This window comes from Coregonus lavaretus (assembly GCF_964263955.1).
Source record: "Coregonus lavaretus genome assembly, chromosome: 18".
Classification (NCBI taxonomy): domain Eukaryota; kingdom Metazoa; phylum Chordata; class Actinopteri; order Salmoniformes; family Salmonidae; genus Coregonus; species Coregonus lavaretus.
The window spans coordinates 20,022,955-20,048,255 of record NC_140005.1 but is presented as its reverse complement, the minus strand read 5'-3'; the positions used below and the strand labels follow the sequence as shown (position 1 = coordinate 20,048,255).

At 43.3% G+C, this 25,301-nt stretch overlaps 1 protein-coding gene across 4 annotated transcripts in view; it reads left to right on the top strand.

Moving 5' to 3' along the window:
* Positions 1–25,301, top strand: part of LOC311145481 (uncharacterized protein) — a 65,568-nt gene that overhangs the window by 930 nt on the left and 39,337 nt on the right. For 3 of the 4 annotated variants that reach the window (XM_084181727.1, XM_084181725.1, XM_084181728.1), the window contains exon 2: positions 23,896–24,154. In XM_084181727.1, coding sequence (XP_084037853.1) covers positions 23,920–24,154 — 235 coding nt within the window. In that variant the 5' untranslated portion in view covers positions 23,896–23,919. Of the gene's footprint in view, positions 1–144; positions 377–23,895; positions 24,155–25,301 lie in introns of those variants that run through there. The other variant, XM_084181726.1, reaches the window with a different exon arrangement.

The following is a 25,301-nucleotide window of genomic DNA, read 5'->3' as shown; positions in this document are numbered from 1 at the left end:
TTGCGTTCAGATTTCTATCACCTGAAGCATGTGCTGAACCATGTAAACACGTGCACGACCTCAGCAAGTATACATGAGGCTCCTGCATGTATTTTTATATTGTGGGCATGCTTCAGTTGCAGTGGAGGCTGCTGAGGGGAGAACAGCTCACAATAACGACCGGAACAGAGTAAATGGAATGGCATCAAACACATGGAAACCATGTTCCGCTCCAGCCATTACCACAAGCCTGTCCTCCCCAATTAAAGGTGCCACCAACCTCCTGTGTTCAGTTGATAGAAATCTGAATGCACTACCAGCACTTTGAAAAGTTTATGTAATTATACTTTCCTGTGGATATATTGTCTCACATTCCTACCTCCAAAAGGACCAACCGGTAAAGTACATTAAAATATAATTGTATTCAACTTTCTGGCTTGTATAGGTCATGAGAGGAAACTTTCCTGATTCAAATGCTTATTTCTGCCCGATGTAGAATTCAATTCAACAACAAATCAAGATCAAGCTTTTAGAACTGTGTGAGGTTGGCTTAATTTGAGGTAGGCTAAATGATTGGCAATTGGTGGTACAGTACAGATACAGCCAACCTGGCATGCAGGGAGCCGGGTCATGGTGGTGGATAGCCTGGAGACACAATGTTGAATTGCATTGGAACTGTCAAACAAACAGGTAAAAATATATAATCCTAAACATGTTTTACTAAGGAGATCTTTATAATGAATGACATTAGTTTTCTATTAATTATCTGAGCAGGACTCATGGACACTGACACAATGTTATGGCACTGGTGACGTAGGTTGGTGCTATCTCTCCCAGTCAATGGCCACATGGCAGTCTGATACATGTATTTCCTATTTCCTTTATCTTGAGTGAAGATTATTTATTAACCTGACTGGAGATAACCTGACAGTCTCAGTTCTCAAGAGGGGACTCCCTCTGTTTGTAGACATACTGTACATTGCCTGTCCATGGACTTTGAACTGGAAGCTGCAAACAAAGTTGTTTTGACTGCAGATCAATTGGGAAATGAAACAGGACTCCAATTTATTGACATCTTTCTATGGATAAAGAGTCCTTCAGGAGACAAATTGGCCAGATTTGTCAGTCATGCTAGACGTTGTCACATAATGATATGTCAGTTGCTTGTTCTCTCATTAATTTGATTGTGGACAACTAGAACCTGAGAAGTGTGCTAATGAACATTGGCCTATAGTTTCTTTTGACAAAATGGTCCTGATCATTTCACACCACCCCCCTCTAACCTCTGCCCCTGATGACTTCACCATGACCTCTACTGAACAGTCTGAACTGGAGTGGAGACAATATACTTTTGTTTAGGAAGGGTGTGTCCTGCACTGGTGTTTCTTCCTTCTCACCCTGCCGCCTGCCAGGCCAGGGCTTGTACCCATGGAGATAACAGGTGCCTTATGTAACCACAGGTTCAGGAGGAGATTCCTCTGCACAACTAGGGCGCTGACTTTTCCTCCAGCATGGGACTTGACCTAGAAAAACTTGAGGCCCTAGTAAGAGAGGGATGAGGGCACGACAGATCAAGAGGGTCTTAAGAGAGGAAGGATAACTCGGTCTAGACAGTGGTCAGTGTTTGGGAGAACACTGACCAGTGTGGAGGAGGGTGACCAGTGTGGAGGAGGGCTAGTCAGTAGAACTTAGTTTACAGCAGTGTGGACAGAGAACATCACAGTATTATGATGGGCTGTAGACATTCTAACGCAGTCTGGAATGGGCGACAGTCCCATGAGTGAGTGAGTGTGGTGGAATCAGCAGTGACTCAGGTCTGTAGTGTAGTGGGGAGCCTCCTTTGTGTAGATGTGGTAGACAATAGGTTTAATCAGTGGGATTGGCTTACTTGCTCATCTGTCATCATTGAACCTTTGATCAGCACTAATGGGAAATCCAATCAGTCAAAATGTTGGCCACTCTAATGTGTGTGTGTGAGCGTGTGTTCATGTTCTCAGGCCAACTTTCCTTGACGGTGCACAGGTATAGGCCGGCGGACTGTGTTTCAGTAGTAGTAGGCAAATGGGACAGGCCTTCTTTTAGTAGCATATTTAGGCCCTCTGAAATGTCAAAACAGTTTACATAGAGAACATTTTGCATCTGTCCACTGCTGGATTAGTCTGCTCTGCTCTGTCTGCATGTCTGCTAACCCTAAACCATCTAGTCCATACTATATGATTTCCCAGTCCTCTCAGCCTACCCAGTGCTCAGTGTATGGCAGTCCGTGAGTGTGTGTTACAGTGGTTGGCGCACAGAGGGCTTGTTTTGACTGGAGAGAACAGAGACGTCAGAGACTTCAGAGATGCCAGTGGCAGGAGAGGATGTATTTTAAGCCACAGCTGTGTTTATCCCAGCAGTCACTACTGCCTCCACTGGTTTTGTTCCCTCAGACCAGGGTCTTCGTCTCCATAGATACAGAGGTCCAGGCCTAGGCCCACGGCAACACTTACTTATATGAGGTCTAGAAACTGGCACCCCAAGGGGGGGGGGGGGGGGGGTGAAGGAGATTTGGAAAGAGGAGTTCATCAGTAATTATCAATCTCTCAGGAATGCAGGCTCTACTCTTAGACAAGCTGCTGCATGGCTACAGTGGCCCAACAGCACTCACTTGAACAGATTTGTCCACGGCTCCACATATTCACCCTTACAGCAACAATGACCCTGATTCACTGTCGACTGACCTAATTTCAGTTGGGTAACATCCCACTCTTTATGTACGTCTAGTATTGGCATGTATTGTTGTGTTGCATTTCTATCAATATCCTGATCCACATATACTGCAAACAGAAAGTTAAGTAAGGTATTGCCTCTCAAGAAAAATGCGTAGCTATATGTTCTTGAAATGCTGGTGTTCAACCTCAGTCTCTTTTGAAGGCCATTTGTGTCTTGTCGGATGTTTTTTAATGTTTCCTCTTTTCCACTAATTTCACAAAAGTCAGAGGGTAGACCAGGAACTGCCCAAAGCCATGTGCACAACATAACAAAATGTTTTTGAAACCACCACCACTTCCCCCCACAGTTCACAATGCAAGCTGTTCCTGATCTTAGTTGTCTTATTGTGTCCACACTGTCAGTCATGGGGCCTCTTTTTCAACATTTTCTCTGCATTGGAAAAAATGATTTGTTACCACAATGTTCTGACATTTGCCTTCTACACTGCACCTCTATGCTTTTTCAGCTCAGAAATGTTTTTCACTTCTCTGAGTGAAATCATCACAATGAAGATAGGCACATTCCTTTGGTCTTACCCGCTGTCATTGCTTATTAATGTGACAATCCAACTTAGGAGATGGATTTCATTGGGTTGTTCCAGTTTTCCCCTGGTGGTGACTCACATACATCATGTACATACACCACCTCTCTGGTTCAGAACGTGCATGTGTTCAAGAACGTGCATCTGAACAAGATGGCGCCGACAGAGAGGGCTGCCTCGCTTCTAGTCCTTAGGAAACTTTGCAGTATTTTGTTTTTTTAATGTATTATTTCTTACATTGTTAGCCCAGAAAATCTTAAGTGTAATTACATACAGCCGGGAAGAACTATTGGATATCAGAGCGGCGTCAACTTACCAGCACTACGACCAGGAATACAACTTTTCCGAAGCGGATCCTTTGTTCGCACCACCTAGGGCATTTGAACTGATTCCAGAGGCCGACCCAAAACAACGCCGCCGGAGGAGAGGGAGCCGGAGTGGTCTCCGAGTAAGACTTAGGAGGCACGCACACCACCCATCGCTTTTGAGTTTATTACTCGCTAATGTCCAGTCCCTAGACAACAAAGTGGATGAGATCACGGCAAGGGTTGCTTTCCAGAGAGACATCAGGGATTGTAACATACTCTGTTTCACGGAAACATGGCTCTCTCGGGATATACTGTCCCCGTCCATACAGCCATCTGGGTTCTCAGTACATCGCACCGACAGGAATAAACATCTCTCTGGGAAGAAGAGGGGTGGGGGGGTATGTTTCATGACTAACGACTCATGGTCTAATTGTAACAACATACAGGAACTCAAGTCATTTTTTTTCACCTGACCTAGAATTCCTCACAATCAAATGCCGACAATATTATCTCCCAAGAGAATTATCTTTGGTTATTGTTACAGCTGTGGATATCCCCCCTCAAGCCATGACGGCCCTCAAGGAACTCTACTGGACTTTATGCAAACTGAAAACCATATATCCTGAGGCTGTATTTATTGTAGCTGGAGATTTTAACAAAGCAAATTTTAGAAAAAGGCGACCTAAATTCTATCAGCATATTAACTGTAGCACTCGCGCTGGAAAAACGCTGGACCATTGTTACTCATTTCCGCTATGCATACAAGGCCCTCCCCCGCCCTCCTTTCGGGCAAATCTGACCATGACTCCATTTTGCTCCTCTCTTCCTATAGGCAGAAACTCAAACAGGAAGCACCCGTGCTTAGGACTATTCAACGCTGGTCTGACCAATCGGAATCAACGCTTCAAGATTGTTTTGATCACGCGGACTGGGATATGTTCCGGGGAGCCTCTGAGAATAATATAGACGTATATGCTGATTCGGTGAGTGGGTTTATAAGGAAGTGTATAGGAGATGTCGTACCCACTGTGACTATTAAAACCTACCCTAACCAGAAAGCGTGGATAGATGGCAGCATTCGCGAAAAACTGAAATCACGAACCACTGCATTTAACCATGGCAAGGTGACGGGGAATATGGCAGAATACAAACAGAATGGTCGTTCCCTATGCAAGGCAATCAAACAGGCAAAACGTCAATATCGAGACAAAGTGGAGTCGCAATTCAACGGCTCAGACACGAGACGTGTGTGGCAGGGTTTACAGACAATCACGGACTACAATAGGAAAACCAGCCATGTCGCGGACACCGACGTCTTGCTGCCAGACAAGCTAAACAAGTTCTTTGCCCGCTTTGAGGATAATACAGTGCCACTGACGCGGCCAGCTACCAAGGACTGTGGGCTCTCCTTCTCCGTGGCCGACGTGAGTAAGACATTTAAACGTGTTAACCCTCGCAAGGCTGCCGGCCCAGACGGCATTCCTAGCCGCGTCCTCAGAGCATGCGCAGACCAGCTGGCTGGTGTGTTTACGGACATATTCAATCTCTCCCTATTCCAGTCTACCGTCCCCACATGCTTCAAGAAGGCCACCATTGTTCCTGTACCCAAGAATGCAAAGGTAACTGAACTAAATGACTATCGCCCCATAGCACTCACTTCTGTCATCATGAAGTGCTTTGAGAGACTAGTCAAGGATCATATCACCTCCACCTTACCTGTCACCCTAGACCCACTTCAATTTGCATACCGCCCCAATAGGTCCACAGATGATGCAATCACCATCACACTGCACACTGCCCTATCCCATCTGGACAAGAGGAATACCTATGCAAGAATGCTGTTCATTGACTATAGCTCAGCATTCAACACCATAGTACCCTCCAAGCTCATCATCAAGCTTGAGGCCCTGGGTCTCAACCCCGCCCTGTGCAATTGGGTTCTGGACTTCCTGACGGGCCGCCCCCAGGTGGTGAAGGTAGGAAACAACATCTCCACTTCGCTGATCCTCAACACTGGGGCCCCACAAGGGTGTGTGCTCAGCCCACTCCTATACTCCCTGTTCACCCATGACTGCGTGGCCACGCAGGCCTCCAACTCAATCAAGTTTGCAGACGACACAACAGTAGTAGGTTTGATTACCAACAACAATGAGACAGCCTACAGGGAGGAGGTGAGGGCTCTCGGAGTGTGGTGTCAGGAAAATAACCTCTCACTCAACGTCAAAAAAACTAAGGAGATGATCGTGGACTTCAGGAAATAGCAGAGGGAGTACCCCCCTATCCACATCGATGGGACAGCAGTGGAGAAGGGGGAAAGTTTTAAGTTCCTCGGCGTACATATCACTGACAAACTGAAATGGTCCACCCACACAGACAGTGGTGAAGAAGGCGCAACAGCGTCTCTTCAACCTCAGGAGGCTGAAGAAATGTGGCCTGTGGCCTGTCACCTAAAACCCTCAAACTTTTACAGATGCACAATTGAGAGCATCCTGTCAGGCTGTATCACCGCCTGGTACGGCAACTGCACAGCCCACAACCGCAGGGCTCTCCAGAGGGTGGTAATGCCTGCACAGCGCATCACCAGGGGCGAACTACCTTCCCTCAAGGACACCTACAGCACCCGATGTCACAGGAAGGCCAAAAAGATCATCAAGGAAAACTACCACCTGAGCCACTGCCTGTTCACCCCGCTATCATGCAGAAGGCGAGGACAGAACAGGTGCATCAAAGCGGGGACCGAGAGACTGAAAAACGGCTTTTATCTCAAGGCCATCAGACTGTTAAACAGCCATCACTAGCACAGAGAGGCTGCTGCCTACATACAGACTTGAAAATCACTGGCCACTTTAATAAATGGAACACTAGTCACTTTAATAATGCCACATTAATGTTTACATACAGTGGGGGGAAAAAGTATTTAGTCAGCCACCAATTGTGCAAGTTCTCCCACTTAAAAAGATGAGAGGCCTGTAATTTTCATCATAGGTACACGTCAACTATGACAGACAAATGGCAAAAAAAATTCTCCAGAAAATCACATTGTAGGATTTTTAATGAATTTATTTGCAAATTATGGTGGAAAATAAGTATTTGGTCACCTACAAACAAGCAAGATTTCTGGCTCTCACAGACCTGTAACTTCTTCTTTAAGAGGCTCCTCTGTCCTCCACTCGTTACCTGTATTAATGGCACCTGTTTGAACTTGTTATCAGTATAAAAGACACCTGTCCACAACCTCAAACAGTCACACTCCAAACTCCACTATGGTCAAGACCAAAGAGCTGTCAAAGGACACCAGAAACAAAATTGTAGACCTGCACCAGGCTGGGAAGACTGAATCTGCAATAGGTAAGCAGCTTGGTTTGAAGAAATCAACTGTGGGAGCAATTATTAGGAAATGGAAGACATAGAAGACCACTGATAATCTCCCTCGATCTGGGGCTCCACGCAAGATCTCACCCCGTGGGGTCAAAATGATCACAAGAACGGTGAGCAAAAATCCCAGAACCACACGGGGGAACCTAGTGAATGACCTGCAGAGAGCTGGGACCAAAGTAACAAAGCCTACCATCAGTAACACACTACGCCGCCAGGGACTCAAATCCTGCAGTGCCAGACGTGTCCCCCTGCTTAAGCCAGTACATGTCCAGGCCCGTCTGAAGTTTGCTACAGTGCATTTGGATGATCCAGAAGAGGATTGGGAGAATGTCATATGATCAGATGAACCAAAATATAACTTTTTGGTAAAAACTCAACTTGTCGTGTTTGGAGGACAAAGAATGCTGAGTTGCATCCAAAGAACACCATACCTACTGTGACCCATGGGGGTGGGGTGGAAACATCATGCTTTGTGGCTGTTTTTCTGCAAAGGGACCAGGACGACTGATCCGTGTAAAGGAAAGAATGAATGGGGCCATGTATCGTGAGATTTTGAGTGAAAACCTCCTTCCATCAGCAAGGGCATTGAAGATGAAACGTGGCTGGGTCTTTCAGCATGACAATGATCCCAAACACACCGCCCGGGCAACGAAGGAGTGGCTTCGTAAGAAGCATTTCAAGGTCCTGGAGTGGCCTAGCCAGTCTTCCCATAGAAAATCTTTGGAGGGAGTTGAAAGTCCGTGTTGCCCAGCGACAGCCCCAAAACATCACTGCTCTAGAGGAGATCCGCATGGAGGAATGGGCCAAAATACCAGCAACAGTGTGTGAAAACCTTGTGAAGTAGGGGTGGGCGATATGAGCTAAAATTCATATCACGATATTTTCCACTGTCCAGACGATATCGATATGATATCACGATATATGACGTAAAAAAATATGAATCACATTTTAATATCCCTTCTTGGTTAAATTATATTAGTTAAGGAAAAATATGTATTTGAACCTTATATAACCAGAAAGAGTGAGGCATTGGACCGTATGGACCTGAAAAGTTTTTATTTGTATTGTGCAAACATGCATTCCGTAAACATGAGGTAGGTAGGCCTATATATATATATATATATATATATATATAAATTAGATATTAAGTAAAATTAAATAAAAAATAACAGGAGATAAAGAAAATAAGGTAATTACAAATTCAAATACGTGTGTTTGTTTTGGCTACGGTCCGTAGATATGTAAAAAACTAACCGTTTGAAACTAAACCTTTCAAGCCTCAACCATCAATTATCAACAATATCAACAAATCTTCACTAGAACTTTCTTCACAAGTTCCGTGCCAGGAATACCAGCATGTTGACTGTTTCTGGCTTTAGTGCTGCCCTGTGACATGTCACCACATTGCCCCCAGTGCTGAATGCCCTCTCAGAGGGGGCACTTGTGGCAGGGATGCATAAGTATTTCTTTGCCAGACAACTCACACGTGGAAAATTAGATCCGTGAAATCGCCACCACTCCAAAGGATCAGACTCGCTGTCTGCTGCCGTTGCCAGAATGTAGCTATTCAGCTCTTGCTCAATGATCTGCCTCTCTGAACATGAGGCAGGTGCACTGCTGGTCTGCTTAAAGAAGCTCCCAAGGCTCTTCTTGGGCTTCTTGCCTGATTGATGAGCAGTGGAAGCTTCTTTCTCCCTGTCAGTGTGATCCTCTGCAAGAGACGATTTTCCCAGGGCTGTGTTCTCCACCAGGAGGGCTTCGGTCTCTGAGGCAGCTCTCACCTTAAAAAATGAAAATAATTAAACTTTATTTGTATAGCACCTTTCATACATAAAATGCAGCCCAAAGTGCTTTACATTTGAAGCAATAAAACAAGAACAAATGAATAAATACCTTAATGTCCTCCAGTTTCTCAGCGGACATGTACCTGGTCTTGAACCTTGGATCTAGAAAGGTAGCCATGGAGAGCAGCTCATCTGTTGCAGGGTCAGTGTACTTGTTATTCAAGTAATCAAGAACCTTGATCTTGATCTCTTTGGTCAGTTCTGTATCGTCCTTGCTCAGATTTAGAACCTCTGCATTTAACAGATTGATGACAGGCTTCAAATAGGACACGCTCACATACGCTTCTCCTGACAGGGCATCTGTAAAGTCCTGGAGTGGCTTCAGTGCTGCTGTGACTGATTCCAAGACCTGGATGTCTTGCCAGGTAGGTACAAGGTGCCGTGTCTTTTTGTCCCCTGCCAGGACCTGTGTAATGGCCTTTTCCTGCTCCAGGACTCTTTCCATCATTTTCAGACGAGATCCCCACCTTGTCGGAGATTCTGTGATGAGCTTGTGCAGGGGCAGGCTTAGTTCATTCTGTGCTGTCATCAGGGCCTTCTGCTTTTTCCAGCTGTATGAGAACGTGCTAACCACCTTTTTGCAAACCCCTGTGGCCCGGGAAATCGCACACCCCTGTGGCCCGGGAGCGTTTTGGACACTCCTCTCTGGAAATTGGGAATAAGAAATCAAAATAATAGGGTGAAAAATAATCGAATCACAATACAATAATAATTAATAATAATGCATTTTTATATAGAAATCACAATACAATATAACTTTTAATCTTTGTTTGAGGATTTACGGCATTTACATTCAACTGTTACACATTTTACAAATCTGATGTGCTTAGATTTAGCCTACGGTACATGGCTGATGTGAGCTGTATTTTTTCTTAATAATAAGCATCATACAGGGTAGGCCTAGGCTACAGTCCTGAAACTTACCAATAGCATTGTGCAGCCTGTGTCCGAAACATCCAAGGTTTGCCCACTTGTTCAGCTGCAATGCCTTGATCATGTTCGATCCGCTGTCGGTCGTCATACAAACTTGACGCGACTCTTTTAATCCCCAGGACGACAGTATGTCCCTCAGCCCACCTGCAATTATTTCCCCGGTGTGGTCGTCTGGGAAATAAGACGTCTGTAGGCACTTACTTTTCAGTTTCCAGTCACCGTCTATGTAATGGATTGTGAGGCTTATATAAGGTTCTGTGGTATGACTTGACCATAGATCGGCAGTAGTGGAGAAGAATGGAATGTTATTTATCTCACTGTAAACTCTGTCCCAGCATTCTGTGTAAAGCTGTGGCAGGCATTTTTGGCTAAAATATTTGCGGCTCGGGATCTCATATCTTGGGTCCAGAGTTTGAATCAACTTTCTGAACCCCTCTTTCTCCACAGTTTGAATCGGTACCATGTCCTTCGCTATGTGATTTGTAATCGCAGCTGTGATGTCTATCCATTTTTTGCTCGTCTTCTCATAGCAAGTACCGGCAGCAAATGATGATATAATTGATTGTTGAGTGCGAGTCTGGCTTGTCTTCGGGCGAGCTCCTGGGCTTACTGTCTCACGCATTCTGGTGCATTGTTCATACTCACGGACATGTATGTTTTTTAAGTGATTGAACAGGTTGGTCGTGTTTCCACCTTTTGCTAAGACAACACGACGACACAACTTGCATAGGGTAGTGTTTTGGTCGGGGTCGGAGATTTTAAAGCCAAACCAGTTCCAAACAACAGAGGTGCCCCCTTTCTTCTTAACCAATTTATCCTCCTGCTCTTGAGCAACATCAATTTCTGTGTTTTCGCTCATCCTGGATTGTAAAGTTTTCCCCCAATAGTTAACCTGCCTCCTAACTGCAGCTGCCTGCACACTTCTTTGTTGCTAGCACTACATGCGTGCAACAAGTGCATGCGACGTGCGCTCATAAAAATAGGTCAACATATTAACATACATTCTTTTATTCGTAAGAACCAAGAAAGGTTGGATAAAAAAAAAAAAAAAAAGATGTAGCTACTTAGTACTATCACTCAGTTGAAATTTGGAACAAAAAAATATTGATGCAAAATTCGAATTTATGAATTCTGAATAAATCGCGGTATCCATGATATTGCTAAATCCATATCATGGCGCGGCACAATACCGGTTTTTACTATCAAACCGGTATATCGCCCACTCCTATTGTGAAGACTTACAGAAAACGTTTGACCTGTGTCATTGCCAACAAAGGGTATATAACAAAGTATTGAGAAACTTTTGTTATTGACCAAATACTTATTTTCCACCATAATTTGCAAATAAATTCATTAAAAATCCTACAATGTGATTTTCTGGAAATGTTTTTCTCATTTTGTCTGTCATAGTTTACGTGTACCTATGATGAAAATTACAGGCCTCTCTCATCTTTTTAATTGGGAGAACTTGCACAATTGGTGGCTGACTAAATACTTTTTTCCCCCACTGTATGTTGCATTACCCATCTCATATGTATATACTGTATTCTATACTATCTATTGCATCTTAGACTATGCCACTCTGATAATAACTACATTGCTCATCCATATATTTATGTTCTTATTCCATTCCTTTACTTAGATTTGTGTGTATTAGGTTTTTGTTGTAGAACTGTTAGATATTACTTGCTAGATATTGCTGCACTGTCGGAACTAGAAGCACAAGCATTTCGCTACACTCGCAATAACATCTGCTAACCATGTGTATGTGACCAATACATTTGATTTGATTTGATCAACTGCTTCTGTAGAATGCCCTTCACTTGAGTGGTTCTGCTCTTCTTTGTTTGAAAATGCCCACAGAATAGAGGCACACCCTGATTTATGAAAGAACAGTACAGTAAAGCCACCTTTCACACTAGTAAAATGTTGACACTTAATCAGTTATTACAGCAGCACGTCACATTATTTCACATAGGGTTTCACTCTATTTTCCATCTAAGAAATTTGGCATAACTAAAGGCTTTGATTTCTGGATAAACGGATGGAAAAGGTGTTCTTAGAAAACATCAACCAGAAAAAGTCTTAACAGTTATCAGAAATACATCAAAACACAATGTTGACGTAAAGACCCCTGCCAACTAATATCAACACAACACACTAAGAAATATTGCCTTGTGCCTTGTAATTCCGTTACCAAAAACCCACATCTTTAAGATATTTTCTAATTTCTCTCCCTCCTGTGGAGAGAGGATAATGAAAGTTCACATAAGTAACAAATAAAACGTGTGATTCCGTTATCAAATTTGTAACAGAATTACCCAAAAATATGTAACGGCATTACTGCAACTGAATTAGCTACAATGGTCACAAACCACAGTTGGGTCACTTGCTCCTGTCCTCCCTTCCACTGGCATACTGTTCACAACTCTTTTTTTTTGTCTTTGTGTTGTCTGGTGGTCAAACCAAGAGTGTTAAAACAGTCTGAGTCTTGACAACCGCTCCTTCTCTCTCTCTCTCTGCCTGTCTCTCTCCAGTTAATGTCACCTCTCCCAGCTCTTTCTGACACCTACCCATGAGCCCCCTCTTTCCATTTACTGTAATCAACATCTTCACCCAAAAACACCGGACGTCCATTGACGTTGAAAATGTGTACAAATTTGTTCAGTCCACCCTAGCCTTGATGTTAACGTCCACAGACAGACCGGACTGGACCTATCATAGACTTATGTTTCACAAGTTTGGATAGCACAAGTACAGTAAAATGAGTAGAATACAGTACTGAGTATAGTACAACACAGTACTGTACAGTGAGTTGAGCACAGTAGAGTCCAATACAATACACTAGTACAGTACTGTACTGTACTGAACTAATGAGCTGTGCTGTGATGTCCAAACTTGTGAAACATGAGGAGAATGACATTTATATCCATAATTATGCATTTATGTGTAGTACAGAACAGGGACCCATGATGTAATTCCGTTACCATAATTCCGTTACCGGGTGTAAATCCACTTCACTTACTGTAGTTCAATAACTAAAGAGATTTTTTTTCAAACTCAAGGTGCCATGTCATAGCTGACAACCATTTTTTTCTGCAGACATCTTTTGAATTTTAATTCGGAGCAGAATCTTTGGAAAACGTGGTCGCATAAAAAACTGAGGGAGATTTTACTGTAATTCTGTTACCAAAGATTGCATCTGCACAGTTCTTCCACTAAATTAGTTTTTCAAAACATTTCAGTGGAAATTGTTAAAAGTAGTCCTTGTGCATAGAGTTTGGTTTGTTAAACTTTGAAATCAATAGTTTTAGTTTGGCATATATTTTAAAGTGAAAGAATCTGAGTAAAAGCGTAATTCCCTTACCGTGGAATTGCCCACATTATACTACCCTGGGAAGCCATTGGTTTCGAGGGGGGGATCTATTTACCACACTGATTTCTGAAGGAGGACTGAATGTTGACCAGAACCTTGAACACTGCTCTGACACTTTAAATCCCAGAGCCCAGACTCTGAGGTGAATGTGCTCTTGTTTAAACTAAGCTATACGCACTCTTTAAACAAAGGGGTCTGTTTCACTGCCACACCCTTTTGTCTTTGACTTGTCCCCACGGGCGCATGTACCAGCCAGGTTTGCTTCCTCACTCTGAGTCACTTTTGCAACAACTCCTGTAGTGTAAACGTATTCCAACCCTCACTTGCACAATACTATGAAGTGAAAATATAGGTTGTGCTGTTGCATTACAATGGTCTGGATGTGTCTGCCAAATGGGGAGACTAGATCAAGTGCTTTAATTTCTAAACCGTAAAACAGATATGAAAATACCCTTAAATAAAAGGAGACGTTCTGTGCTGACGCCTCATATAAAGCATTTGATCTCAAATCCAATCCTGCAGTATAGAACCAAATTACAAGCTTTAGCTTCACTGTCCAAATAAATACGTAGGGGAGTGTACAAAGTGGTGTCTGGGTCTGATGTTTACTTAAGGCAAAGTAGGTGCCAGTGTCTTAACTCCCTAGGCTTACTCATATAAAACTGGAGACCTACATATCCCATGGAATTTATGCTCTGCGGGTTGATGACAAACTGTAGTGCAAGCTGTCATGGCCCTCCCTGCTCCAGGATTTAGAATCACAGGCCTTTCAGTTCTCATAAAGAGAGGCAAAGATGCCATTCCATCCTATACACTATGTCTTATAGCTACTAAAAAAATATATTTACACTACTGGTCAAAAGTTTTAGAACACCTACTCATTCAAGGGTTTTTCTTTATTTTTTTACTATTTTCTACATTGTAGAATAATAGTGAAGACATCAAAACTATGAAATAACACATATGGAATCATGTAGTAACCAAAAAAGTGTTAAACAAATCAACATATATTTGAGATTCTTCAAATAGCCACCTTTACCTTGATGACAGCTTTACACACTCTTGGCATTCTCTCAGCCAGCTTCACCTGGAATCCTTGTGTGGGTCATTGTCCTGTTGAAAAACAAATGATAGTCCCACTAAGCGCAAACCAGATGGGATGGCGTATCGCTGCAGAATGCTGTGGTAGCCATGCTGGTTAAGTGTGCCTTGAATTCTAAATAAATCACAGACAGTGTCACCAGCAAAGCCCCCCCACACCATCACACCTCCTCCTCCATGCTTCATGGTGGGAACCACACATGCGGAGATCATCCGTTCACCTACTCTGCGTCTCACAAAGACATGGCGGTTGGAACCAAAAATCTCAAATTTGGACTCATAAGACCAAAGGACAGATTTCCACCAGTCTAATGTCCATTGCTCATGTTTCTTGGACCAAGCAAGTCTCTTCTTCTTATTGGTGTCCTTTAGTAGTGGTTTCTTAGCAGAAATTCGACCATGAAGACCTGATTCACGCAGTCTCCTCTGAACAGTTGATGTTGAGATGTGTCTTGTTACTTGAACTCTGTGAATAACTTATTTGGGCTGCAATTTCTGAGGTTGGTAACTCTAATGAACTTATCCTCTGCAGCAGAGGTAACTCTGGGTCTTCCATTCCTGTGGTGGTCCTCATGAGAGCCAATTTCATCATAGCGCTTGATGGTTTTTGTGACTGCACTTGAAGAAACTTTCTTGAACTTGAAATGTTCCAGATTGACTGACCTTCTTGTCTTAAAGTAATGATGGACTGTCGTTTCTCTTTGCTTATTTGAGCTGTTCTTGCCATAATATGGACTTGGTCTTTTACCAAATAGGGCTATCTTCTGTATACCACCCCTACCTTGTCACAACACAACTGATTGGCTCAAACACATTAAGAAGGAAAGAAATTCCACAAATTAACTTTTAACAAGGCACACCTGTTAATTGAAATGCATTCCAGGTGACTACCTCATGAAGCTGGTTGAGAGAATGCCAAAATTGTGCAAAGCTGTCATCAAGGCAAAGGGTGGCTACTTTGAAGAATCTCAAATATAAAATATATTTGTATTTGTTTAACACTTTTTTGGTTACTACATGATTCCATATGTGTTATTTCATAGTTTTGATGTCTTCACTATTATTCTACAATGTAGAAAATAGTAAAAATAAAGAACCCCTGGAATGAGTAGGTGTGTCCAAACTTTTGACTGGTACTGTGTGTGTGTGTGTGTGTGTGTGTGTGTGTGTGTGTGTACATAAGTATTCAGACCCTTTGCTATGAGTCTCAATTGAGATCAGGTGCATCCTGTTTACACTGATCATCCTTGATGTTTCTACAACTTGATTGGAATCCACCTGTGGTGAATTCAGAAGATTGGACATGATTTGTAAAGACACACAACTGTCTATATAAGGTCCCACAGTTGACAGTGCATGTCAAACCAAGCCATGAGGTCGAAGGAATTGTCTGTAGAGCGCCGAGACAGGATTGTGTCGAGGCACAGAAATGGGGAAAGATACAAAAAAATAATTCTGCAGCATTGAAGATACCCAAGAACACAGTGGCCTCCATCATTCTTAAATGTAAGAAGTTTGGAACCAGCAAGACTCTTCCTAGAGCTGGCCGCCTGGCCAAACTGAGCAATCGGGGGAGAAGGGCCTTGGTCAGGGAGGTGACCAAGAACCTGACGGTCACTCTGACAGAGCGCCAGGGTTCCTCTGTGGAGATGGGAGAACCTTTCAGAAGGACAACCATCAATGCAACACCAACAATCAAGCCTTTATGGTAGAGTGGCTGTAATCGTTGTCAAAGGTGCTTCAACAAAGTACTGAGTAAAGGGTCTGAATACTTATGTAAATGTTATTTCAGTTTATTTTTTATTTTTAATACATTTGCAAACATTTCTAAGGAAAAAAACTATTTAATCAATTTTAGAATAAGGCTGATAACGTAACAAAGTGGGAAAAGTAAAGGGGTCTGAATACTTTCCGAATGCACTGTGTATATGTATGTGTGTGTGTGTGTGTGCTATTTTGCTGCTGTTTAGGACTGTTCAGGAGATGTTTCTCCTGGCCGATGTAAAAGCATCACATCTATTGTAAGGGAAATGTAAACGTCATGTCAGAGCACAGGCCTGCTTCAGCAGCATTGGGCTGGAAAACCACAGTGGAAGCCAATTGTGTGTGTGTGTGTGTGTGTGTGTGTGTGTGTGTGTGTGTGTGGCTGCAGTCAAATAAATAGTCCCAATGTTTATACCTTAAAGGAATTCTCAAGGAACGTGATTTCTGTCCTTAACCCTCTTTTTGTTGGTATTATGTGTGTATTGTTTATGTTTCAACACCCAGCCACAATTGAGATGGTAAGGAGTCCTATAATTACAGTGCCAATGAAGCAACTGTGTAATTTTGGCAGGGGCAACTTTATGTGAGAGTTTTGGTGTCCTGATTCTTAATTTGTGTGTGTGCGAAAGAGGGTCTCTTTGGTAACTTCCCAACTAAACTGTTCAGAATATGCCTAAGTGTTTTGTTGTATAATTAGGCAAATGTTTATCTCTGGAAGGTCATGCATCAAATATGAGCAAATCACAGCTACAGCATTGTGCTAGATTCACTGGAATTATATACAATGTTGTCATGAGTGATCTATTATGCGCTAATGTGATTGTTGCTCTGATTTGTAGCACCTTCTCATTTTTAAATGCATGATCCATTGTCGGACCGAACGTAATCTTGTGTAATGTGTTAAAATTAGGGTTGGGCGGTATCCATATTTCCGTATCTTCATACCATGCCTGTGCCATTTCGGGATATAAGGTTTTACAGACAATTTTTAAACATCGTTTTGATGGGCGCAATCTTTTTTTAAACGAGAAAAACAAATCCCCAAAAATGTCACCTACCAGAATGCTAACAAGTACTATGGATTTCCCATAGCGGATGCTAAAGAGCGCATGCGAACATGAACTACTAAGACAGACAACCCAGCTCATAAAGTTATGCAAGTATCTCAAAACACAGTTTGCAGAACGCACAAAACAAATATTACACAGAACAAAAATACAAACGCGTAAAGTGTTTGTCCCATGTTTCATGAGCTGAAATAAAAAATCCCAGAAATGTTCCATACGCACAAAAAGCTTATTTATTTCAAATTATGTGCACATGTTTTTTTTTTTTTACATCCCTGTTAGTGAGCATTTCTCCTTTAACAAAATAATCTATCCACCTGACAGGTGTGGCATATCAAGAAGCTGATTAAACGGCATGATCATTACACAGGTGCACCTTGTGCTGGGGACAATAAAAGGAGACTCTAAAATGTGCAGTTTTGTCACACACAAAAAAAAAATGGAGGAAAAAAGCTCTTCTGTGGGGAAAAACTCATTCTCTTTGGCTGGGCCTGGCTCCCCAGTGGGTGCACCCTTGGCTGCACCCCTGCCCAGTCATGTGAAATCCATAGATTAGGGCCTAATGAATTAACTTAATTTGACTGATTTCCTTATATGAACTGTAACTCAGTAAAATCTATGAAATTGTTGGATGTTGTGCGGTCTATACTGAACAAAAAGATAAAAACACATCAGGGATCTTAATCCAGGAGGGGCCATTTAGCTAACATCTTAGTTAACTTAATAGTTATAAGATATATATATATATATATATATATATATATATATATACACTGCTCAAAAAAATAAAGGGAACACTTAAACAACACAATGTAACTCCAAGTCAATCACACTTCTGTGAAATCAAACTGTCCACTTAGGAAGCAACACTGATTGACAATAAATGTCACATGCTGTTGTGCAAATGGAATAGACAACAGGTGGAAATTATAGGCAATTAGCAAGACACCCCCAATAAAGGACTGGTTTTGCAGGTGGTGACCGCAGACCACTTCTCAGTTCCTATGCTTCCTGGCTGATGTTTTGGTCACTTTTGAATGCTGGGGGTGCTTTCACTCTAGTGGTAGCATGAGACGGAGTCTACAACCCACACAAGTGGCTCAGGTAGTGCAGCTCATCCAGGATGGCACATCAATGCGAGCTGTGGCAAGAAGGTTTGCTGTGTCTGTCAGCGTAGTGTCCAGAGCATGGAGGTGCTACCAGGAGACAGGCCAGTACATCAGGAGACGTGGAGGAGGCCGTAGGAGGGCAACAACCCAGCAGCAGGACTGCTACCTCCGCCTTTGTGCAAGGAGGAGCACTGCCAGAGCCCTGCAAAATGACCTCCAGCAGGCCACAAATGTGCATGTGTCTGCTCAAACGGTCAGAAACAGACTCCATGAGGGTGGTATGAGGGCCTGACGTCCACAGGTGGGGGTTGTGCTTACAGCCCAACACCGTGCAGGGCGTTTGGCATTTGCCAGAGAACACCAAGATTGGCAAATTCGCCACTGGCGCCCTGTGCTCTTCACAGATGAAAGCAGGTTCACACTGAGCACATGTGACAGACGTGACAGAGTCTGGAGACGCCGTGGAGAACGTTCTGCTGCCTGCAACATCCTCCAGCATGACCGGTTTGGCGGTGGGTCAGTCATGGTGTGGGGTGGCATTTCTTTGGGGGGCCGCACAGCCCTCCATGTGCTCGCCAGAGGTAGCCTGACTGCCATTAGGTACCGAGATGAGATCCTCAGACCCCTTGTGAGACCATATGCTGGTGCGGTTGGCCCTGGGTTCCTCCTAATGCAAGACAATGCTAGACCTCATGTGGCTGGAGTGTGTCAGCAGTTCCTGCAAGAGGAAGGCATTGATGCTATGGACTGGCCCGCCCGTTCCCCAGACCTGAATCCAATTGAGCACATCTGGGACATCATGTCTCGCTCCATCCACCAACGCCACGTTGCACCACAGACTGTCCAGGAGTTGGTGGATGCTTTAGTCCAGGTCTGGGAGGAGATCCCTCAGGAGACCATCCGCCACCTCACCAGGAGCATGCCCAGGCGTTGTAGGGAGGTCATACAGGCACGTGGAGGCTACACACACTACTGAGCCTCATTTTGACTTGTTTTAAGGACATTACATCAAAGTTGGATCAGCCTGTAATGTGGTTTTCGACTTTAATTTTGAGGGTGACTCCAAATCCAGACCTCCATGGGTTGATACATTTGATTTCCATTGATCATTTTTGTGTGATTTTGTTGTCAGCACATTCAACTATATAAAGAAAAAAGTATTTCATAAGATTATTTCATTCATTCAGATCTAGGATGTTATTTTAGTGTTCCCTTTATTTTTTTGAGCAGTGTATATATAGCTGGCAAACATTAGTAGTGAAACTTGATCACCTCACTTAAGTTGCACTGCAGGAGTGACTCACTTCACGCAGCTGCCGTTTTGCTCATTGTGCTTTGTAAACAAACACGTGACTGACTCAAACAGCTGTTTTGGGAAACTAGTACCAGTATGCTTCATAATGAAAAAAATCTAACAGGCGAAATGATGAAAGCGATCTGCTGTATCAATTGCCTAGTGCACAAGTTGACTGCATGTATTTCTACTGAACAAAAATATAAACGCAACAATTTCTAATACTTTATTGAGTTACAGTTCATATAAGGAAATCAGTCAATTTAAATGAATGCAATAGGCCCTAATCCATGGATTTCACATGACTGGGAATACAGATATGCTGCTGTTTGTCACAGATACTGTATCTTTAAAAAAAAAAAGGGGCGTGGATCAGAAAAACAGTCGGTATCTGGTGTGACCACCATTTGTCTCATGCAGCGTGACACATCTCCTTCGCATAGAGGCTGTTGATCAGGCTGTTGATTGTGGCCTGTGGAATGTTGTCCCACTCATCTTCAATGGCTGTGTGAAGTTGCTGGATATTGGCGGGAACTGGAACAGATCCTTGCGACATGGGGCTGTGCATTATCATGCTGAAACATGTGGTGATCGCGGCGGATGAATGGCACGACAATGGGCCTAAGGATCGCGTCACGGTATCTCTGTGCAATCAAATTGCCATCGATAAAATGCAATTGTGTGTGTTCGTTGCCTGTAGCTTATGCCTACCCATACCATAACCCCACCGCCACCATGGGGCACTCTGTTCACAATGTTGACATCAGCAAACCGCTCGCCCACACGACGCCATACACATGGTCTGCGGTGTGAGGGCAGTTGGACGTACTGCCAAATTCTCTAAAATTGTGTTGGAGGCGGATTATGGTAGAGAAATGAACATTCAGTTCTCTGGCAACCGCTCTGGTGGACATTCCTGCAGTCAGCATGCCAAATGCACGCTCCCTCAACTTGAGACATCTGTGGCATTGCGTTGTATGACAAAACTGCACATTTTTTGTGGCCTTTTATTGTCCCCAGCACAAGGTGCACCTGTGTAATGAACATGCTGTTTAGTCAGCTTCTTGATATGCCACACCTGTCAGGTGGATGGATTATCCTGGCAAATGAGAAATGCTCACTAACAGGGGTGTGAACATTTGTGGCAGAAACTTGAGAGAAACAAGCTTTTTGTGTGTATGAAAACTTTCTGGGATCTTTTATTTCAGCTCATGAAACATGGGACCAACACTTTACATGTTGCGATTATATATTTGTTCAGTATAAATATTCAAATGTATTAAAAGATGGTATTGGAAAGTCATACCGAGGGTATTTCGAAATACCCCTGGATACGGTGTATACCGCCCAAACCTAGTGAAAAATGTGTGTACAGTGATCCCTCGCCACTTCGCGGTTCACTTATCGCGGATTCGCTATTTCGCGGATTTTCATAATGCATTTTTTTTTTTTTGGTGCATTGTGCTCTGCATTCTGATTCGCTAAAAACTCACTCCCGCTTCTTGTATCAAAACATGCTACGAATTGTGCTATCATTTTGTCGTCTCGTGCAGTTATGTGTACGTACATAAAACAGCTTGGCAAATTTACATTAAGTTGGCCAAATTATCTTGTAATTTCGAACATCTCCTAAACCCATAATGTCGACGAAACGGCCTGGACCGACAAAAGCACCTGCGGATGGGCCCAAACGGCGGAAGATGCTACCTATCTCAGATAAAGTTAAACTTCTGGACATGCTAAGGGAAGGTAAATGACAAAGCCACAAAGCGACGATGAAAGAGAAGAGGGAGAAGAGGACACGAGAGATGAGGAGGAAGGACTAACGCTTGGTCGCTTAGCAACCATGGTGCGAATGGCCACTGAACTTAAGCGAGTAGCTGAGGAATGGGACCCTTTGATGAGCCGTTCATTACAGTTCTCCAACGTAATCGATGGTGGCATGTCGGTGTACAAGGATCTTTTTGCAAAGAAGAAAAAAGAGCGACAACAGCTGCCTATCACTATGTTCTTCTCCCGAACAAACACACCTGCACCGCGGGCTTCAGAAGAAGAGAACACTGCAGAGCGCAGTCAGGATGCAGCGGCCCAGTCTGAAGAGCAGTGAAACGGCCTACACGTGAGTCACTGTATTTGTATACATGTAATAGTTGCTAATTGTAAAAAAAAAAAAGTTTTCTATTTCGCGGATTTCACTTATCGCGGGTCATTTTCGGAACGTAACCCCCGCGATAAACGAGGGATTACTGTACATCATTTTGAGAAGCAGGAAGTCATTGGTTTGTTATCAGGTAACCACGGCGATAATGCGAGTCAGTTCCTTGCGACCAGACTGAACCAAAGATGGATCAGTCAAATTAGACAATTGTACACTCATGAGCTCTTCTCCAGCCATCCTCTTGATTCTTTCACGGAACCTCCATGGGAAAGTCCCCCATTTCCTACTGAGACATTCATGTGATATGAGCTTGTATCTCTTGACTTTCCTTGTGAAATGCTCTGCTTGGGATAGCAGAGCCAAGCAGTACTGTGGTGTTAGTTCAGTGATGGTCACTGCCTGTCTGGGTGGTATGATGTTCCCCATATTCCTCCATTTAAGAGCATTTGGAGATTCCAGTGGTTGAATGCTGACATTCCTCCAGGAGATTGGAGTGATAAACGGTTAATTTATGACCAGCCTGCATCTGCTTCAGTCATTTAGCTAGTGTTTTAGAGCCAAACCAGGGCCTTAGTTACAATACACTACATCTCATCCTAAATCCCTCAATACTTTAAAAGGAGCTTTTGATAAAAGAGCGCTGTTAGAGAAGAGCCCATTTATGATCATTTTCAAACCCATCTTAGAGAGGGATTGCAGAGGCCAAAGTCTCCTTCTGGACATTATGCCATTAGGGATGGATGGCAGACATCTTGCCAAGACTCAGTGATTTGGGGATTTGTATGTGTTGGTTGCATTTCTCAAGCACACAGATTCTCTCCGAAGAACTGCAATTTGGCTGATGTGCTTTGCATGTAACTTGGATGGAGTCATATCTTGTTGTATTGAGAGACCTGCCTTTAGAGGAAAGAAGTTTGGCAGAGCGGAAGAGGGATGAAAGAGAGGGAGGGTGATGAGCTCATTGTGTCAGGGTGTTGAGAGGGAGCCAAAGAAAGACAATAAGAGACAGCGGGAAAGAAAGTGAGCTAGTGTTGTAGATCGATGCTGTGCTGGAGTAAACGTGGGTGTGTGTGTATGTTAGTTTTCTGTATGTATGTGTCTGGATGTGTGTGTGGTTTCGGGTGGGGCACTGTGCTTTATGACTTCATGTTCAGGAATGAAGGGAGCAGTGCCAGTTTTTTGCAGAGACAGTGAAGTTTGGTTGAGAGGCTGGCAGGATGGGTCGGAGTAGGCTGGTTGTGTGGTCTGGGCTCTGTGCTCTGTGCTCCCCCACACCTTAACACAGAGAGGGGCATGATCAAAAGAGTTGAAGTCGATTGAAACCAATGGTGCAATGCTGGTGTACTATTGATGTAGCAATTGGAATGGACAGTATATTTTTTATTTGACCTTTATTTAACCAGGTAAGCAAGTTGAGAACAAGTTCTCATTTACAACTGTGACCTGGCCAAGATAAAGCAAAGCAGTGCGATAAAAACAACAACACAGAGTTACATATGGGGTAAAACAAAACATAAAGTCAAAAATACAACAGAAAATATAAAATGTATATACAGTGTGTGCAAATGTAGCAAGTTATGGAGGTAAGGCAATAAATAGGCCATAGTGCAAAATAATTACAATTAGTATTAACACTGGAATGATAGATGTGCAAGAGATGATGTGCAAATAGAGATACTGGGGTGCAAATGAGCAAAATAAATAACAATATGGGGATGAGGTAGTTGGGTGGGCTAATTACAGATGGGCTGTGTACAGGTGCAGTGATCAGTAAGCTGCTCTGACAACTGACGCTTAAAGTTAGTGAGGGAGATGAGTGTCTCCAGCTTCAGAGATTTTTGCAGTTCGTTCCAGTCATTGGCAGCAGAGAACTGGAAGGAATGGCAGCCAAAGGAGGTGTTGGCTTTGGGGATGACCAGTGAGATATACCTGCTGGAGCGCATACTACGGGTGGGTGTTGCTATGGTGACCAATGAGCTAAGATAAGGCGGGGATTTGCCTAGCAGTGATTTATAGATGGCCTGGAGCCAGTGGGTTTGGCGACAAATATGTAGTGAGGACCAGCCAACAAGAGCGTACAGGTCACAGTGGTGGGTAGTATATGGGGCTTTGGTGATAAAACGGATGGCACTGTGATAGACTACATCCAATTTGCTGAGTAGAGTATTAGTGGAGAAGTATTTATGCAAAGGTTTTCCCTAAATGAGAGGAATTGCTAGTATTGTGTTACATTAATATGGTTATGTTTCTATAATTGACTCCCTCTCTTTTCTCCTTCTCTCTCTCTCTTAGGGAGTAGGTCCAGTGTGAGGTGGGATGTCTGGCCGTGAGTCTGTGGGAGACCTGATCCCCCAGGACGTGGCGGAGGTGTTTGCCCATGAGAGGCAAACCAAAGGGGGCTGTAGGAAGAAGCGTGGGGGATCCCTGGGCCGGGCCTTCAGCTGGTTCAAAGGAAAGAAGAAGAAGGAGGTCAATGCTAACGGACAGAGCCAGGACTTTCATTCAGTTGGTCCGAAGACTGGCAAGACCTCCTCACAGGGCCACAGCCATGGTAAGAACCACCTAACAGGTTTTCTACTATGTGGAGCAGGTTGACGTTTATTGGGATGAGTCTTGTCCTTGATGCAGAACTGAGCGACTTCCGCTAGATGGGCCAGCTGCAAAGTCAAAATTGGCTATATTGTAAAAATGTTTGAAAACAAAAATTAGCTTGTTGGTCTTAATTTAAGGTTAGGGTTACGCATTAGGGTTAGCAATGCGGTTAGGGTTAGGTTTAAAATCTGCTTTTATGACGTTGTGGCTGTGCCAGCTAGCAACGACTGCAGATCTGCCTCCAGAACAAGATTCATGACGAAAAACGTTAACCTGCCTATGTGGATCCTCACTCTCCACTATGTGATTGCTAAACAATGTTAAACATAGTCAATCAAAATATGTTTACTGGTCTCTCTCTTTCTAGACTGTATTTGAGAATGTGGTTCAGACTGTAGCTTGCTGTTTGTGAACCAGGTTGTTTGTTTATTGATATCATTTCAAGTGGGGCTAGGTAGCTATAGTATATTCTCTGGATTGTGCCTTCCCACAGTGGAGTTGGGTGTTCAGAAACAGTTCAATGTCTTGGTCTTGCGCACCAAAGCATGTTTGCTCTCTGGAGGACAGTTTCTGACTCGCCAGCTGCCCTTTGACCTCCCCAGCCATTGTTTGCTGTGAAGAAATCTCTGTCAATCCTGTTCTCTGATACCCAACCAACCTCCAGCACTCAGTGTTCAGGTTACACACAGGTCCAGATTCCAAATTGTCAAACATTGAAGTAGACTCACCGAAGGGATGAAATATGGCTCACGCACACATGTTTAGTCATACAGAAATATACACACGTTAAGACATACAGAAATATACACACGTTAAGACATACAGAAATATACACATGTTTAGTCATACAGAAATATACACACGTTAAGACATACAGAAATATACACACGTTAAGACATACAGAAATATACACATGTTTAGTCATACAGAAATATACACACGTTAAGACATACAGAAATATACACGTTTAGTCATACAGAAATATACACACATTAAGACATACAGAAATGTATGTTTAGACATACAGAAACGTACACACGTATAGACATGCAGAAATGTACACGTTTAGACATACAGAAATTAAGAGCTTATTCAGATTGAAGAGC